The 18,130-nt window shown below is 35.0% G+C and overlaps 2 protein-coding genes across 3 annotated transcripts; both read left to right on the top strand.

Annotated features, from left to right (window-relative positions):
• The first annotated feature begins 1,668 nt into the window (after positions 1-1,668).
• LOC144547152 (uncharacterized) lies at positions 1,669-7,435 on the top strand. 2 transcript variants are annotated; one of them, XM_078295745.1, is made up of 5 exons: positions 1,669-2,041; positions 2,848-3,159; positions 5,837-6,146; positions 6,697-6,774; positions 6,880-7,435. In XM_078295745.1, the coding sequence occupies exons 2-5, from the start codon at positions 2,891-2,893 to the stop codon at positions 6,928-6,930; spliced, it is 708 nt and encodes a 235-aa protein (XP_078151871.1). In that variant the 5' UTR covers positions 1,669-2,041; positions 2,848-2,890; the 3' UTR covers positions 6,931-7,435. The 2 variants fall into 2 exon arrangements, with proteins under 2 accessions (XP_078151871.1, XP_078151870.1); XM_078295744.1 differs by having other exon boundaries at positions 1,670-2,041; positions 2,851-3,159.
• Positions 7,436-14,142: 6,707 nt separating this feature from the next.
• LOC144547626 (uncharacterized) lies at positions 14,143-17,118 on the top strand. The gene is made up of 2 exons (XM_078296315.1): positions 14,143-14,342; positions 15,045-17,118. Exon 2 carries the CDS (start codon positions 15,167-15,169, stop codon positions 16,988-16,990), a length of 1,824 nt encoding a protein of 607 aa, XP_078152441.1. The 5' UTR covers positions 14,143-14,342; positions 15,045-15,166; the 3' UTR covers positions 16,991-17,118.
• The last annotated feature ends 1,012 nt before the right edge of the window (positions 17,119-18,130 follow it).

Genomic DNA, 18,130 nt, shown 5'->3' with positions numbered 1-18,130 from the left:
TTCTTCTTCTATTTATTTATCATATATTTTCTTACTAATTACTGATGTAATTTTTTCAATTAGTACGACATATTAATTTATGAAACTAAGTTGTTATTATAAACTAAATTTAGTGATTTTTTGTTGGAATGTTTCATTTCTTTCACATAATATGTTATTAGTATTTGAAAAAAGTTTTAACTCTTGGATTTTTTTTTTTATTAAATAAATGTGTTACTGACACATGTAAAGTGCTTATGCGTTAAAAAAAAAGTGTAGTGTCATGTTATAATAATGAAATTGAGTTAAATTAAGTTTATTTGATAAGTTTAATGAGTTAAATAAATCATTTTTAATAAATTATGATATATATACATAAATTTAATAAAAATGTTAAATTGTCCGCATAGTTCCGATTAATCGGCCGCATACTGATTAATCACTTGACGGTACTCTGTCCGTCCGACGACCGCATACCGTTATTTACAACACTGATTTAGACATACCAATATAGACCTCAAGCAGTCAAAAAAATGATAAAAATTGAATATATAAACACAACTTAAAAATTAACTTATAAAATATTCATTTCTTTAACCGCTTTGACCTTGTAGCAAATAAATTCAAAATTTTCAAAATTTTGCATGTACATGCATCACTTATGAAGTACATGGATTTCAACGGTTTGAATTCGGCATTTGAAGTGGATCTGATATACTTTTGAAGTTGTGCTCACAAAACTCTTTTGATGAGCATATCACACCCTAGCTTTGCTCGTCTCATATATCATGAATATATAATTTGGTGATATTTGAGGTATGAAACTAATATTTTGATTTTTAAAAACTTGATTCATACTACTTAAATTTTAATCTATGACTTCTGAATTTTATGTGGTGCTTATACTTTTTTTTCAATCAAAACATTTCCAAGTTTCTTACTAAAAAAATCATCATATTTCAATGGAAACAAATCTGTTGGAATCTAGGGGGATTTCAAGGACTATGAAATTCTCAATCCAACTATCTATATATTTCGTAATTTGTGCATAAAATTCTGTTGCTTTGAAATTCGTGTGTTAAAAAACTTAAGATGGCTGAATTTGAAATTTCAGGTCTCTAAAATCCTCAATGATTTCAGCAGATTTCATTTCTATTTCAATTGATGGAACGCAAACATATAAAGAGTGCACAAAGTGTTCACACAATTAATAGTAGGAATATTGATATTTGACAAATTTTATATGGTTTGCTAGTCACGAGAAGAATTATGCAAAGTAATAATTACTTGCTAATCTTATTCCTACATAGTCCTACCCAGTAAATCTAAATTACGACTGGACTGCGATTCGCCGGAGGCAGAGTCAGCAGAGTCCAGATCCTCAAAGGTAATTCAAATTTTGAGTTTAGATCCACCGTCCGATCAGAATCCAGACCAATTCAGTCCGTGGTGGAATTGGATGGGTTTCCTTTAATATTCGTGCCGAAACAGATCAGTCGGTCTGGATCTAAAATTAAAATTTGAGTTACCTTCGGTGATTCAATTCGATTCAGCAGGGATATAGAGCATGATAACATAAGTTATCGAAGCGGTACATCTAAACCTGAATCAATTGGGCGATCTATACCGCTGACCAGGAAATCAAGGGACATGATGTTCCTAGAAGGAGAGCGAAACAGAGGCAGAGTATATAAACGCCTTTGCCTTCTCTAGCAAGGAGAAAATTGAGAGAGAGATAAAGAGAAGTGGGGGGAGGAAATCAGGGGCAGATTTAAGGAGTAACTAGACATAACTAGTATTTAGCCATTAATCGCATTTCATCTCCATTTTTCTCCACCTTTCTTAGATGATTTTCACAGTAGCGCATTTGATCTGGATTAGTCAGACCGAGCATCAAATTTGGCCTTATATATTCGTATTAGGTGAAGAATTTCGATTCTGAGCTCATCCCTATCAAATCATCTTGATTCTCAGAAACCAGACAATCAGGTTTAGTACTTCTGTTGATCCGATTGTCCTTTTTGCAAGCTTGAAAACAACAGTGAAATCGGCCTTCCTTAAGGTAGTGTTTGTTTTTTCATTCTAAAATTTTCTGATGGTTTTACTCAGCAAGATTGGATTTTTTTTCATGATTTAGGTGTTATTTGATCTCCCCTTTCCACAAGAATAGACTAGGGAAAGATCCTCAAAAAAATGCATTTGGTTTTTTTATTTGGAAGAATTGGCTTGATTTTCAATTAAATTCACTACTCCTGGTATAAATTGACCTGAGTTTTGTGCTTCTCCTTTAGGCATTGAAATTTTGATCAAATCAGTTTATTTGAACTCGTTGGAGGTTAGATTTGCCGATTTATTGGATTCCCGTTCTTTAACGACCATAAGTTAACTTTGCGACTAGATTTTTATTATTATCAAAATTTCATTCGTTTCTTACAAGTAGCCTTTTTAGATCACTAATTTCAATCGCCATTTTTCACTTGTTCTGTATCTTCTGGAATTATTTGACCAAAAAGAGTGATATTTGATTATTTTCTGAGGGCCTGTTTTAAATCGATTGCAAAGTGAAGAGAAAGACTTCAATCTCAGGGTTGATTTAAGTCTTCCATTTAGTTTGAATCCGATTTTTCCTTCTTCTTTTTTTTTCTTTGTTGTTCTTATATACTTTTTTTTTCCTTCTAGTATGCATCCACTTGGACTACTTCTTAATAATTTTTGGGGTTTAATCTGATTATTTTCTTGTAAAAATGATTTAGCTTATCCGAATTTTATTAAGATTATCTATTGTATCAGTGTTTTCTCTCCCTTGAACTGTCACTTTGATCAATTACTTTTATCAAACGATCTGAATTTTTTTGTTGTTTTTCTCAGTAGGTGGTGGACCTGGTGGTATAAGAGACTGGAGAAGTGAGAAATGGAGAAGGAGACGAGAAATCACTACCACACAAGAGGTTCCACCCGAGGCACAGGTGGACCCGGTTCAAACACCGGTAGCCACAACAATTCCGCTACGGACCGCGACTTGCTACTCCAATGGGGCAACCGGAAGAGGGTGCGGTGCACCAAGACCCAGCAGAGGGAAGATTCGACCGCCTTCACCAAGCCTCCAGTGACACCGGCTCCTAATCAAACAGATCGACGCGTGCTCCGTCGTGCGTCGCCTAACAGCAATCGATCTCTCAGGTAGGTTAATATTTTATTATAATGAAATTTTAATCCAACGGTTGATGATTGATAGGGACATATCCAGTTTTGTTAAGAATGGAGACTGGTTAAACGCACTTTAGATGGCTTGACTGTGGAGGTGGGCAAGACGTGCACTGGAGAGGCTTCGGGCGCGTGTGGAGTGTGGTGCTTCGCGGTCTTTTTTTGGAATTCGGATCCTGTAGAGTACCGCACAAGTGAATCTTTTAGAATGATTCCCTAATTGGTGAATCCAGACCGTTCTTTTAACTTGGCACAAATCTCAAAGCTCAAAAATACTGCCCCCTATTGCGACCCGAATCTCAAACCGGTTGAGATTTAATCTCAAACCGTAAAGTGAGGGTGATCCTCTACAATACTACAGAACAGAGGATACGGATTCCTTTTTTTGGGCTTCATTTTTGTTGGGTAATGGGTACTTGTATAATTAGGAGTTGGGTGGATCCTTTAACTCAATCTTCATAATATCTATTATCTTTTAAATCAATTCAAAAAAAATTCAAAACGCACAAATAAGTTTTGATCAGCTTATATACTTTCTGTCTACCTTTTTTTAAATTTTTATTATTGTTTGATAATTGATCAATGATCGTTAAATTGGTACTATAAAGAATTTCAACTTGGTTGATGAAATGTAAAACATGAACCAGATCTCCAAGCTGTTAAAAAATATATATTAATTTTTAAATAAATTTTATTTCTGACGGTTTTCAAGGAAATTAAATGTATATATTCCTGCCCATTAGGAATTACTTGAAGAAAAGAAATAAGAATTGTTTTCGCAATCAAACAATTAATAGATTAAGCGAGTTGGTCTATATGATTTATCTTTCGCAATCAATATTTTCGCAATGGAACAATCAATTCATAAAATCTGATTATTGTTCTGAAGGAGAATTTACATTCATGAAATAGTGTTTTAATTATCAGATGGTTAGTTGCTTATATGGTTAGTATTAATTGATTGAGGTTTATTCTTGTCTGGGTAGAGAAGGCACAGTACATCTACTCTAATACTCTGTACAGCAGTAGAGGTATTGCTGTTTTATCTTGAGTGATCTTATTTTTTATGCCTCCAATTTCCGTAGTACAGGATTACTTCATTTTTTTAGATAGGAAGTGGTAAAGTATTTGATTCCCTTTCATTTTGTTTTAGTTTGGGTTTTTCTTTCTCTTTTTTTAATGAACTTATTTGAGATTCATTTTCGTTGGTGTCAGGTTAGGGTTTGCCAATGGTCCTATTGAATTTTGACATTCTCTGTTTTGGGGATATGTAATAGGAATTGTTTTTTGTAACTAATGTTTTTGCAATCGAACAATCAATTGGATAAAAATGGTCGTTTTGTTCCTTAATTCCTTAACGGTATAAAGTATTGATTGTGATTGGCAGAATTGGTTTTCGCAATCAATATTTTCACAACCAAAAAATCAATTCATAAAGTGCAAACCGATTATTGTTCTGAATGATAGATAGCATACAGACAGTCGTGTTGTAATTGCTGGATTGCATAAATATTTATTGTGATTGTGATTGTTTGTTGCTTAGATGATTGGTATTATATTAGTTGATTGAGGCTTATCCGTTGTTTTCTCTTGGCTAATCTCCAATCTCTATAGACAGGATTGCTTCTATTTCTAAGAAAGAGAGTACAGTGATTTGATTTCCTCTCATTCAGTCTCAATTGGCGTTTCCTTTCTCCTTTTAATACTGATTTGAGAATCCTTTTTTGTCGGTGTCAGGTTAAGGTTGTCAATAATCCTATTGAATTTGACGCTCTCTCTTGGGAATTAAGTCTCTTCGGGACTGTTTTTTGTAGAGGGAGGATCATTCCTTGGTGTGTTGAGAAAGATATACTGTTTTTCTATTTGGTTACATGATGTCAAATTGTCTTTGGGTTTCATTGGGTCCAGTATCTAGATGGTGTCATCCAAGTTGCTTTCCACTTTGCTATTTCTTTTACATTAGTTTACGATGACAAATTCAGAAAAATGTGCCACTCGTTTTTCTGGATGAAGTTTATGTATACCTCTTTTAAAAATTATATGAAAGATTTCAACTGTAAACAGGGAAAACTTGGGGACCATAGATATTCGAGAATTGATATTTGGATAAGAAGATACCTCCACCTGTCCGTTTGAAATTCGCTGTTCCTGTTTCTTACTGAACAGCCCATTCTCTCGTCCATTATGGAAAATTAATATTGCACAAGCTTAGATCTTAGATAGACCTGAGAAAATCAGTGGGCTGGTCTTGGTTGTATTTTAGTGGTTTAGAGCATCCATTGTAGAATTATCTGTAAGTTTTATTATATTTAAATCGTTTCTAAATTTTCTTGGAAAAAGCATTAAATTGAAATTTTTATATAACAACATTATTTTTTTCTCCGATCATCGTCTTGTCATCCGCCTATTTCTATTCCTAGGAGCCTAGGAGCAAAAATGCACCACACCATTAATATCTCCGTGTCTTAACAATTATCCTTCTTTGTCCCATACACCACGTAACTGTGTGTTATGTATAGCAATAGCATTGACCTAAAGTGCACAGGTGTCTCCCTCTTAATCTATTGCGTACACCCGGTCCACAACTAAGCATCAGTATTTCATGCTTATCTCCCTGGCATTTTCTAATTCTAACCCCCAGTTTCTACTCCAGAAATACAGAAGAAACCAGAACCATGAGAGGCACCACATCTCAGCACCACCACCAAGGGAGTAATGGCGTCCGAGGGATGGCCTCGCCGGACCGGACTGTCAAAGGCTCTGGAAACGGCCGATCTCCGGCGACCGCCGCCCTGACGGAGGATCAGAAGGGGTCTTCGTCTGGAAGTGAAGGCAACATCTGGCCAAAATTCGCAATTTCTCTAACAAACAAAGAGAAAGAGGAGGATTTTCTAGTTTTCAAGGGATCAAAGCTTCCTCAAAGGCCAAAAAAAAGAGCAAAAGTTGTTCAGAGAACCATCAACGTAAGTTTCTTTTTTTTTTAATTTTGTTGTAAATTTGCTTTGATGGTATTCTAATTATTTTTAATTAATTTAATCTTTTGTTGGTGACAAGTTGGGTACAAAAACTGTTGGTTAATTGGTGGGCCCGCTTTTGGATCCGTGATCGACAGGCAGCAAAAGTAAATTGCTTGGAGAATTTATTAATCATGCTAGATACACTCAGAGTTTGCACCAGGAAACGTAGGAATGGGTGAAAATGTGTTATTTTTGGGTAGGATATACGCGACCGTAGCAGAGCCGAAAACACTAGAAACAATTGACCTGGGAAGCTGACTCATGTTGTTTTTTAATGCATCTGGAGCCCACCATCCACCAAACAAATAGTTAATTGCTATTTGTTGACGAAAAGAAAATTATAATTTATGGTTAGGAACTTTTAAAGTCAAAATATATTACACAATAAAACTTTTTCCAAGACAGATTTACATTTTCTACTCTTGAATATATGTATATTAGTCGTTAATTGTTTGCTATTTTAAAATCCTATTTATTTATGGTTTCGTGTTGACAGCTGGTGAGCCCGGGTTTATGGCTCTGTGATCTGACGCTGGAAAGATATGAAGTTCGAGAAAAGAAAGTCTCTAAGAAGGTCTGTATGACCGTATCTTAACTTTAATTATTGTATCAGTTTCGTATTATTATTTTTTCCTCATAAAAATAGAGGATTGAAATTAAATTTTAATTGAAATTGCAGAGACCGAGGGGCTTAAGAGCAATGCAAAACATGGAAAGCGACTCTGAGTAGCTTGGTTAGAAAGATCAAAGGCACCGAGACTGGGCAAAGGAAACAAACAAAAGGTTGGATCAATTTTGGTTCGGCTCCTTTCCAGTTATTGGACAGTCTGATAATTATTCTCAGCCATCCGATTGACATTGGATGGTTTCGGTTGGATCTAATTCTGGCAAGTTGTAGTATAATTTGAGCAAGTCAAGCCGCATGATGGAGATCAGGCGTTTACTAATAATCATTGGACTGCCGAATGATTGAAAAGGAATTAAAACTTAAAAAGAAAGGAAGGGTGGGGAGATCAGTGTGGTTGTCATTAGTATAATATTTTAACGAAATTTGATCTCCCAAATTTTAAACTGGAGCATTTCCTGCTGTTTTTGGATGCGTTTATGTGCGACAGCCAGTCTTGGGTGTGAATGTTTTTTTTTTTTTCTTTTTCTTTTTCATTTGCAAAGGGTTTTTGTGATGATAACAATGTCTGTTATAGGAGAATAAGAAACTTGCCAAAGTTTATAAGCCAGCCAAGTTTTCTTTGCTAATGAATTATGGCTTCTTGTCCTCTTTTGATCACGATCAATCATAATTGCTAATTTGTATTCTCTTTCAAAACAAAACAAAAAAGTTCATTGAAGTGGACTTTTTGGATTATAGAGGACAATACATTGAGTAGAACTAGAGTGTTATTTTAAGTTTATCAAGCCTCTTTGTGAACTATTTTAAAATCTATCGGATTGACTTCAAACGACGGATCCGAACCGTTGAATGCAAATGTCTATTTTTGCTCCATGTACGAGTACCTGCCACTATGTTGTTTCTGATAAATAGAAAAAGGTACATTACAAAAATGAAATAGGACTGTCTAATTTTTTTGTAAAAGTTCCACATTCCAACTCATCTTGCAACTTGCAAAGATTCTCAATTCCACCAAAAGATAATGAATTCTTCATCTCATTTTAAAATTTCTTCATCTAACCATCATTCATACAATTATTCAAAAACACCCTTCTATAATCTGTAAGCTCCAACATGGTGCGATCTAAGTTAATAATTAATGCTGGTATGTTTACATAACCACTAAAATCTTTTCTCTGCCTATGACTGGCAAAGTGGCAATGCACCTGACAATCAGAATAAACAAATAAATAGTAGTACAAACATAAAATCATTAATTTCAACTGAAAATGAAATCAAAGTTGTTGTACAGCAGCCCATAAAGGCATAAATCAAATGAAAACCTTGATTACTAAATTCCTTATAAAAGCCTAAAAAATTAAAAGAAGAAACCTTCAAACTAACTCTAGATGCATAGATACCCCTGGACATGAACAAAGAAAAAACTGACCTTCAAATTTCAGAGTTGCTCCAATTTAGACTTCCTGTTATCATCTAAGTTGATAAGCACCTGTTCAAATTATTTTAAAAGCAAGAAAAACTAAATGTCTTGAGGCAGTAATTGAAGAGTGATGAAAACGAAAAGATCTCTTGTTCGACTAATAATAGCTCAAATTATTCCAATTTTGTCATAATTTCGCTCCATATGACATCTGCTGATGACTATCATGTGATCGGCACCATGTTTTCTCCGTGGATGATAGTTTTGGTGACTTCGGTCACATGGGAGCTTGGCTTCTGAGCTGTACTTCGTAGAAAAATGGATTTAAGAAATATAAATTCTTCGTCCTTGAATTATTATACTTGATTTAATTGAGCCTGTAAATACCTTTCGGCTTAATTAAACTCCTAAATTATCGATTCTGATTCAGTTTGACCCTTCTGTTAAATTCTCATGCGTTATGCTATTAAATTTGCTGACATCTCAAACAAACTTTCTATTACAAAAGAATTAGCTACAAGTCCATTACTTCTGATACTGTATATTTGTCCATAAAACTATAAAGTTTTATTATTTACCTATCAATATTTAAATATTTAATAAATTACTGATTACAATAAAACAACTATTATGTCTTTCCCTAAAGTAGAAAGAAAAAATAAAGAAATTTTTTGCCTACTGATGTCGTTGTTGAATCAGTCTAGAACTGGATAAACAATTAACTAATACATGACAACTGAAATTGTTTATATTTAAAACTTACTAATTTTATTTTCGAGTTTGCTTGTTTTATTTGAGTTATGAACGTGTCACAATTAATGCTGTAGCAATTAATTGTTTCATTTGAGCGAGTAGGATAAGGAAAAGGAGAGCAACAAATAAGAGAACTACAACGTGGTTCGAACTGCACAATGCTTAGTCTACATAACGAAAGTGAGAGCTGGATGCGTGCACAGGATGGGAGAATGAATTTGATTAAAAGCAGGAGGTGAAGGGTTGATTGGGATGGGAAATAATGGAAGCGTATCCTCTGCGGAGCCAATCCCTGCAGAGCTGTGCAGAGCTTTTAATCTGATCCGTTCATTTCGGATCGGACGGACCAAATCAGATCTTGCATTTTGAAAATATTTTCTTTCTTTTTTTCAATTCGGGCAAGATCTGATCTGATCCGTTCGATCCGAAATGAACGGACCATATTAAAAGCTTCGCACAGTAACGCATAGATTGGCTCCGTAGAGGTTACGCTTCTGAGAAATAATTGGGAGATCAATACAAGTACCCCGTACCAACACCCCTCCCTCACCAATCCTTGAATTGTTAGAAATGTACTAACCTATATAGATCAAGCTAGTCTAAATAATATTTATAAAATTAAATATAGATCAAGTTTTATTGGGCTACATCAATATATTAGGATAATTGTTTCTGATTAGGTGCGAACGAACTCGTGCTATTGAACAGGCTCAAATGAACTGATGCATACTGGTTATAAATATATATATGAGCAGTTCGTTTTTTTTTTCAATCCTGATGTTATTCGAAATTACACTAAAAATAAAAAGAAAACAGAGAATAGATTAGTGGTATTTTCGGTTAGGCCGAAAATCTGATCTGACTGTTAACTCAAAAAGAGAGACAAAGATAAAAGACAGGGTTGGAGCATACCAATTGATGATTGTTTTCTAATTTGTTTGTGTGAATATTGATAAAGACGCATTTGTTGTTGCTTGTGTGTTTATCTAACACGAGAAAGGAGAATGGAGACGTGGTTGCTGTGCTATTGATTTGATTTGACACAAGATTGAATACAAAAAAATTGTTGCTAGGACCCGAATTATCTGCTGCGAATTTATTGGTAAAATATGTTTATCTTGAAATTTAATTTACACGTGGATTTTGGTTTTCGAGAAGTGAATAAATGATGAATTGAATTGAATTATTGCACAATAACCTACTTGTTTTAAGAAAGGTCCAGATTTAATAATTGCACCTCAGGTACCTGCGAGGATCTGAATCCCCTCAAAAATCATATGGCCTAAAGTAACTCAAATTTTGAGTTTAGATCCAAACAGTCGAATCTACTTTGGCACAAATTATTAAAAGGATCTGCATCAGTCTAAATTTTAATTATATGATTCAGATTTAAAATCAAAATTTAAGTTACTTCAGAGAATCTGAACTCCACCCTCCCAACTCACCCGAGTTGAGAAGTGAGATTCATCTACTTTTTATTTATTGTTTTGGTTAAAATTCGTAGACAATTACATTGATTCAACGATTTACAAGGTAACTATTACATATATTTTCTTTGTTTAAATTAAGAAGTATGAAAACCTATACATTGAACTACTTGTAAAATCATCTAATTTGTTATGTCAGGAAATAACATATACGTGAAGCTTGAGAATGTGAATTGATCTATTCATGCCCGATTAGTAAGTAGATGAGTCTTCTGATTTTCTTCTCTGAGAATGTATACACAACAATAATTTATTCAAGTTGCATGGTTGGCAGACTACGTTGTGTTGAACCCTTCTGAGGACAAAATGTTTTCTTCTTTCCAAAATCAACGATGCTCAAAGAAATATGTAATCGAGAAGCACTAAATCAAATCGGATCAAGACAATCACCACTAAGAGAGGAGGAAGAAGAAAACACTGAATCAAACTGAACCAGAACAATCACCACTCAATTAAGAAGACACTGAATCAAACCAAACAATCACCACTTAGAGAAGAGGAAGAAAAAAGAGAGAGAAGAAGAAAGAAAGGAGAAATGTGACAACTCTTTACATTCTCGTAATCGACAATAATCATAAAAGCACGTATCTTATCCACACATAGTTATAGTATATAGTATAGATGTGGGACGAATTCACAACACTCTTAATTGGACTCGAAGAGTCAAGACGGACGTGCGAGATAATAAACGACGGAACCCTTAGACGGAGTCATCCACTCAATTAAAGCGAAGCGAGATGAACCGAACAGACAAAAAAACTAGAGGAAGCGGGACGGAGCAGCTGAGCGAGAGCCGACTCTCAAACCTAGATCACCTCTGAATCGACTTGAGGCGATTTCTACGATGGGGAGGATTCTACAAGGGGTATTGTTTATGAACTTGCAAACTAATTTTGACGATCATTTGCTATTTTTTATCAGCACAAACTATCGATTACAATATATAATTTGATTTTTTTCGTAATTACTTTCTCAATACAAACAATCGTGTAACTATTAAGAAGTCATACTTCCATATTTTACATAGTAATCTTGACTATCTTCACCACCTAAAAACACGTTATGTATCACCAACGAAACCGAAAAATGTTAAAATAAGACGAATGAATCTATGAACTAATAATATTTACAACTTTGCACTGAGAAAATATACAAGGAAGCAATGAATCTGACTTTTAACATTAGAAAGTATGATAAGCTTAAATTTAAAATTGATAAGTAATCGTTAAAAAAATTATGAATTTTAAGATAAAATACTAATTAAAAATATTAAGAAAATTAAGAAAAAAAAATCAAAAAAATTAAAAAATAGAGGTGTCCGTGGTGTGGAAATGGAGAAGGGAATATCCAAGAGAATAAGGGATATTGAAATTTAAAATTCAATGACAAGTACTGTGTTCAAATTTCTTTTTTGAAGGTCAGTGACTGGATTTGTTTTTAGCCTTATAAATTGACTTTTCGCAATAAATTTTGTCCACTAGAATTACTCCTGAAATTATTTAAATAAACATATTTTGGATCCAACGAAGCTATTTGGCAATAAAAGTTGGACTAAATTAATTTTAATTCATATTAAGAATCTCGGTTTATGGTGACTTAATTCAAAAATATAGGTGTTTTTAATTTCCTTAAAGTCTTAATCCTTCCAAACAATGCTTCTTTATAGAGGCGGAACTAGAAAATTTTTACAGAGGTAACTGAAAATTAAAATGCACAAAATATAGTGAGTCACGTAAATGGAATTTGAACTCAAACCCTCTCAACTAAAAATAGAGTTCTAACAACTAAGTTACAAATAAATATTTGTTATTTATTAAGAGAGACTGGACTATATACAAAGGAGTAGAACTAGGGTGCTCTTAAGCTCCCCAAAGTTTTGGCGAGCTTAACTCTAAAACTCATAAAATCGATTTCAAATGACGAATCCGAACCGTTGAAATCCGCTTACCTTAGGTGTGATGCATCTACATGTGAAATTTTTAAACATTTGAAATAATTTAGTTTAAAGTCAAGCGGTCAAAAAACGTTCAAAAATGAATGCACTAAAATTAATTTATTAACCTTCTAATTTTGACCGCTTGACTTAATACTAAATTAATTCGAATGTTTAAAAATTTTACATGTAGATGCATCACACGTAAGGTAGGCGGGTTTCAACGGTTCGGATTCGTCATTTGAAATCGATTTGATGAGTTTTAGAGTTAAGCTCACCAAAACTTTGGTGAGCTTAAGAGCACCCTAGTTCTACTCTATACAAAGTTATAAAAAAATAACATTTAATTAAATTTCTTTATACATAATTAAAATTCGAAAATCATTAGAGTGACTTAGATGAGCATCCTTAGTCCTAATCTTGCGCCAACATTAATTATGTCCGTTTTCTTAAAGAAACCTCCACTCTTGAATCAAGATCTATCACTTATTTGTCTCATTAAATAATTATTAGTAATCGTGCCCGTGCACAGCAACGGAAGCAAATTATGTAGTAGAAAACATTAAGCTCCTTAATAAGGAGGAGAGATAATTTAAATCAAATTTGTAGAGAAAAATAGTTAAAAACTATATTTATCTACAAGATAACATATGTGAACTCTAGTGTAGTGGTAAAAATTTTGGCACCAACATAACCCAACTGGGTTCGAATCCTGCCTTCAGCAGAAAAAAAGGGTGCGCGGTGCACAGGCTCGGTCAACGGGTGCTGCGCGCGGTCTACGGGCACTGGGATCATATGCGGCGCGACCAATGCATACTTAAGTGTTAAAGCTCATAATTTAGAAAATTCATCTATGTGCGATCTGAAAATTCAACGGCTGAGCATCATTCCGAAAAAAAAAAAAAAATCAGAACCCTTGCAGATCTAGACATTAAGCTCCTTAATAAAGAGGAGAGATACTAAACATCACCACTTTAGCTTGAAATAAAATTTAATTTTCACGTTTATAAAAGGAACGACTCTTTAAAGTTTGAGCGTGGATTAATAATTCCGTTAATATAAAAGCTAAAAATCGTGGTCCGCACTAACATATTCGTATTCGAAAAGATTAAGTGGTCAAAATAATTAAAATATATTAAAGGAGAAATTATCGGCCTGCGTATAGATTCACCGTCACTATTATGCTTTTTTTTTTTTTAAATATATTTTTTATGAATAGCGAAAACCGGTTTTTTAAATCAATATGAGCCGATTCGGTCTTAACTGTTAAAAATATTGTAATCCGAATCAAATTTATATAACCGAATGACTCATATTTGTGTCAACCGAATTAAATTAGATAAACCAAAAACGAAATAATTTCTAAGTTCTGTGCAAATTCAAATAAACCAATTAGTTAGTTTTGAGATAAAATGTGCCAGATTCAAGGAACGGTCCAGATTCAATTATTGCACCTCAGGTACCGAGTCAGTATCCCCCTAGGTACCTGAGTTGCAATTAATAAAAATGGACAGCCCAGATTAATTCCATCCAGGTTAATCCGGTAGCTGTTCAAGATGGGGGATCTGTTTTGAGATTCGTGCCAAGTGAAATGAATGGTTCAGATTCACCACTTGCACCTCAGGTACCTGGGGTGATGCTGATTCTCAGGTATCCGAATTCAGTTTCGATACGGCCGAGGCAAAAGAAATAGAGCATCTTCCTTCCCTCCCAAACTCGACGGAGAAGACTTCATTCTCTTTCGCTAGTGTACTCCCATGCGCCACCGGCGACGGCCAAATATCCGCACTGGAGATCACCGGCGAGCTCCGCCGACCTCCAGACCTATTGATCTCCACTGATATTTTCTCCTTCCGCATACCTGTTCCGGATCTCCCTCTCAGTCTCAGATCTCTCTTCAAGGCTTTCTCAATCGCTCAAGGTAATCTGATTTGTCTATACTCTCAGTTTCTGTGCTCCCCTCTTGTTTACAACTTCACTTTCATATTCAAACCGTCTTTTGCTTCTGAGATCTGAAAGAGCGAATTTGATGGTTATAAATCAGCAATTAGTTTAAGATTGGACTAAACTTTGGTCTTCGTGTGCCAATCATTGAAATCAAGGCTTGCCAATTAATATCCAGAAAAATGTGATTCAATTAAGAAACTTCTATAATATTAATAGTAAAGCAAGGTACCAGTGATAATAATTGAACTGCAGAACCAGTTATTAGAACAACTTGGAAAATTTAAGATTTGATTCAATTGTTGCTTAATTGAATTATCAGTTAGTAAACTAGTGACAATTGACTCACAGTTTTTCTGTTCTCGGCTCAGTTTCGTGCTGTATATAAAACCAATAAGATTAGACTCAATTGTTGCTTAATTGAATTAGTGAATCAGTCCACTATTAAACCAGCACTCCAGTATTGAAATCCACCTCTTGTCTGCTTAATTGACAGTGAACAGCAACCATTTAGATTATATGAAATCTCATATTACATTTAATGGGTGCCTGTATAAAGCTGCTTGTACTGTTATCTAGTTCATATTCCTCTAGAATATGACAAGGCTGGACAATTTTCATAACCAAATTGCATCATTGCATATAATCTTTGTTAATTATTTGCTATTTTTGAACGCAGTACTTGAAAATAGAAGAGCAATTGTCACTTGGGCAAGCTCAACCTTGTTAGATAAAATTTTAGAAAGAGGCTAGAGATAAAGAGACTAGAGTCAAACCAAACAAGAATATAATAGGAACCAGATGGTGCGTTCACTATCTCCTCCCTCCTCTTCACATTCAACTTCACCTTCCCAATCCCACTTCCCATTCCTATCCCCATCCCCATTGCCTTCTTGCCGAGTTCCCCACCTTGTCTGCTACACCTTACTCCAACCAAACAAACCAAATCCACCACTTGCTACTAATTTTACCAGCAATGCCAATGTTAGCACCTTTTGGGGGAAGAGGAGACAGGAGGAGGAGATAAGACGGCACTTCAAGCCAGATGACATTTCTACTAAAGAGGTGCTTCACCAGTTTAACCAGCTGTTGGCTGCACAGAACCCTCCATCCCCAATCCGTGACTTCAATAATTTCTTCTTCTCCTTGTTTCGCACCAAAACCTTAAGAAACCACATCTTTTTTCTCTTCAACCGCTTGATCCAAGCTGAAGGAATCAGTCCTAATGAATATACATACGGGATTTTAATGCACTGTTGTGCCAGAATGAATCAGGGTAGACTATTGCTTGGTTTTCTTGGGCGGTTTCTCAAAGAGGGTCACAAAACTAACAATGTGATCTTCAGTTCAATACTCAAAGGCCTCATTTTGTTGAATAGAATTGGTGAAGCCACAAATATAGTGCTTGATAAAATGCCTAAGCTGGGATATGAACCCGATGTGTTCCAATACACCATTCTTATCTATGGGCTGTGCAAGAAAGGTGAAATTGCAAAGGCAAAGGGTTTTCTTCATGAAATGGTTGCTAAAGGTCTAGAGCCCAATGTCATAACCTATAGCACTCTTATAAATGGGCTATGCAAGAAAGATGAAATCGAGGAGGCAGTGGATTATTTACATGAAATGATTTCTAGAGGTCAAAAGCCCAATGCGGTAACCTATAACTCTCTTATAGATGGGTTGTGCAAGAGAGGTGAAATTGAGAAGGCAATGGATTTTCTACATAACATGATTTCTAAAGGGCAAGTGCCCAATGTAGTAAATTATAACACTCTTATTGATGGGTTGTGCAAGAAAGGTGAAATTGAGATGGCAAAGGGTTTACTTCAAGAAATGATTTTTAAAGGTCAAGAACCTGATGTCGTAACGTATAACACTCTTATAGATGGGTTATACAAGGAAGGTGAAATTGAGGAGGCATTGTATTTTCTAAATGTAATGATTTCTAAAGGTCAAAAGCCCGATGTCATAACCTATAACACTCTTATAAATATGCTGTTCAAGAAAGGTGAAATTGACAAGGCAATGGATTTTCTACGTGACATGATTTCTAAAGGGCTGGAGCCAAATGTCATAAGCTATAGCATTCTAATAGATGGGCTATGGAAGAACGGTAAAACTGAGAAGGCATTGGATTTTCTACAAGAAATGATTTCTAGAGGTCAAACGCCCAATTTCGTAACCTATAACTCTCTTATAGATTTGCTGTGCAAGAATGGTCAAGTTGAGAAGGCAATGGAGTTTCTACGTGACATGGTTTCTAAGGGGCAAGAGCCCAATGTCATAAACTATAACACTCTTATAGATGGACTATGCAAGAATGGTAAAATTGAGAAGGTAACAGATTTTCTAGATGACATGATTTCTAAAGGGCTTAAGCCTGATGTTGGGACCTACACTATTCTTATAGAAGGATTGTGCAGAAACGTTGAAATTGAAAAGGCATTGTGTTTTCTAAATGAAATTATTTCTAAAGGGCATGTGCGTGATGTTATGACCTTCAACTATTTTATAGATAGGCTGCTCAAGAAAGGTGCAATTGAGATAGCAGTGGGTCTTCGGCAGTACTTGATTTGTAGAGGCATTAATCCCAAGTTCCTCTTATCAGTTAACTTGTGCAGTTGAGAGGAAGAGAGTTGGTTCAGCTAATTATAAGAATAATTGAATAATTTGGGTTAATTTGAAGAAATGTAGTATACTGGTCAAAGGAAATTTACACTGGAATTTTTGCAGTTAAGCAAATACGATTGTTCATACAGATAACTTCTAACTTTAATAAGAAGTCTAACCTATATCATATATAATATAATTGGTGAGAATTTGTCCGTAGTGGAACCAACTCTGTTCCTCTCAACTGCACAAGTGCCTTTTTTTCCTCCTCCGGTGGAACTCCTCCATTCCTTCAATTCCACTCAGTTCTGGACTCTCTCGTTCCCTACAAACGGAGAGCGAATGGCAGTGTTCCCCATCTGATCAACTAATTTCGCTTGTTTTTGGTGAAGAGGCGAGACAACTCGCGCCATGCCTGTCAGTTGCATCTCCTCTCTCTTTAAACCTTGACAACTCGGGACCCGCCAGTCACAGTTACACCCAACAACAGAGAACCTCGCTTGAGCCCAGCAGCCGGCCCATTTCTCTTTTCCTCTTCTTCTTCGTCCGTTTGACAAAGTCAAAGTTTCCTTCAACTGTTAACTCCGAGATCAAGAGAAGTTGCTAAAATAATGCCATGTCGGGGGTGGTCTGCTTTTGTGCTGTTTAGGTTCCTTATTTTCTTAATTTCTGTAGGCATTAAAGTACTCGTTAGTTGCACCTACTTTTATTACAACCGAGTTGTTGTTTTTTTTTTCCTCGTTGTTAACATCTTTTTATACATCTTTGTATAATCCTCTCTCGTTTTATTGATTTTTTTGTCATGTCGCTTTACATAATTCTGACAGGCACCAATCCGTGCTAATCTATCTTAAGTTAGGCTAAGGTACAAAATCAGTATCTAATTCTCTCCGCAGTATCAAGGGTTTTGAACAAAACAAAAAATATTAATTAATGTTGATAATTTTAGGTAAATAAGGAACTTAATGTAACAAGCTGGTTGCAACTTAATCAAGAACCGAATTCTACTCGTATCCTTTTCTATTTTTTCTTCTTGTCTCTTTCAATTATTTAGGTATCACTCGAATCCCCATTTTAGTAAGCATCCGTTTAGTTTTTCATTTGAACCAGTAGCACATGGGCTAAAATAACTTTTCAAGTGTAAGGGTCTGATCG

The sequence above is a fragment of the Carex rostrata genome, chromosome 31 (assembly GCF_964058835.1).
Source record: "Carex rostrata chromosome 31, lpCarRost1.2, whole genome shotgun sequence".
NCBI classification, from domain to species: Eukaryota; Viridiplantae; Streptophyta; class Magnoliopsida; order Poales; family Cyperaceae; genus Carex; species Carex rostrata.
The sequence above is the reverse complement of the archived record's forward strand: the minus strand, read 5'-3'. Positions and strand labels throughout refer to the sequence as shown.

Excerpts from the sequence above, each read along its gene's own strand:
- LOC144547152 (XM_078295745.1), top strand. The coding sequence starts at position 2,891 with ATGGAGAAGGAGACGAGAAATCACTACCACACAAGAGGTTCCACCCGA. Across the intron at positions 3,160-5,836 it reads AACAGCAATCGATCTCTCAG|AAATACAGAAGAAACCAGAA; the intron begins GTAGGTTAATAT and ends TTTCTACTCCAG. Across the intron at positions 6,775-6,879 it reads AAAAGAAAGTCTCTAAGAAG|AGACCGAGGGGCTTAAGAGC; the intron begins GTCTGTATGACC and ends TTGAAATTGCAG.
- LOC144547626 (XM_078296315.1), top strand. The coding sequence starts at position 15,167 with ATGGTGCGTTCACTATCTCCTCCCTCCTCTTCACATTCAACTTCACCT.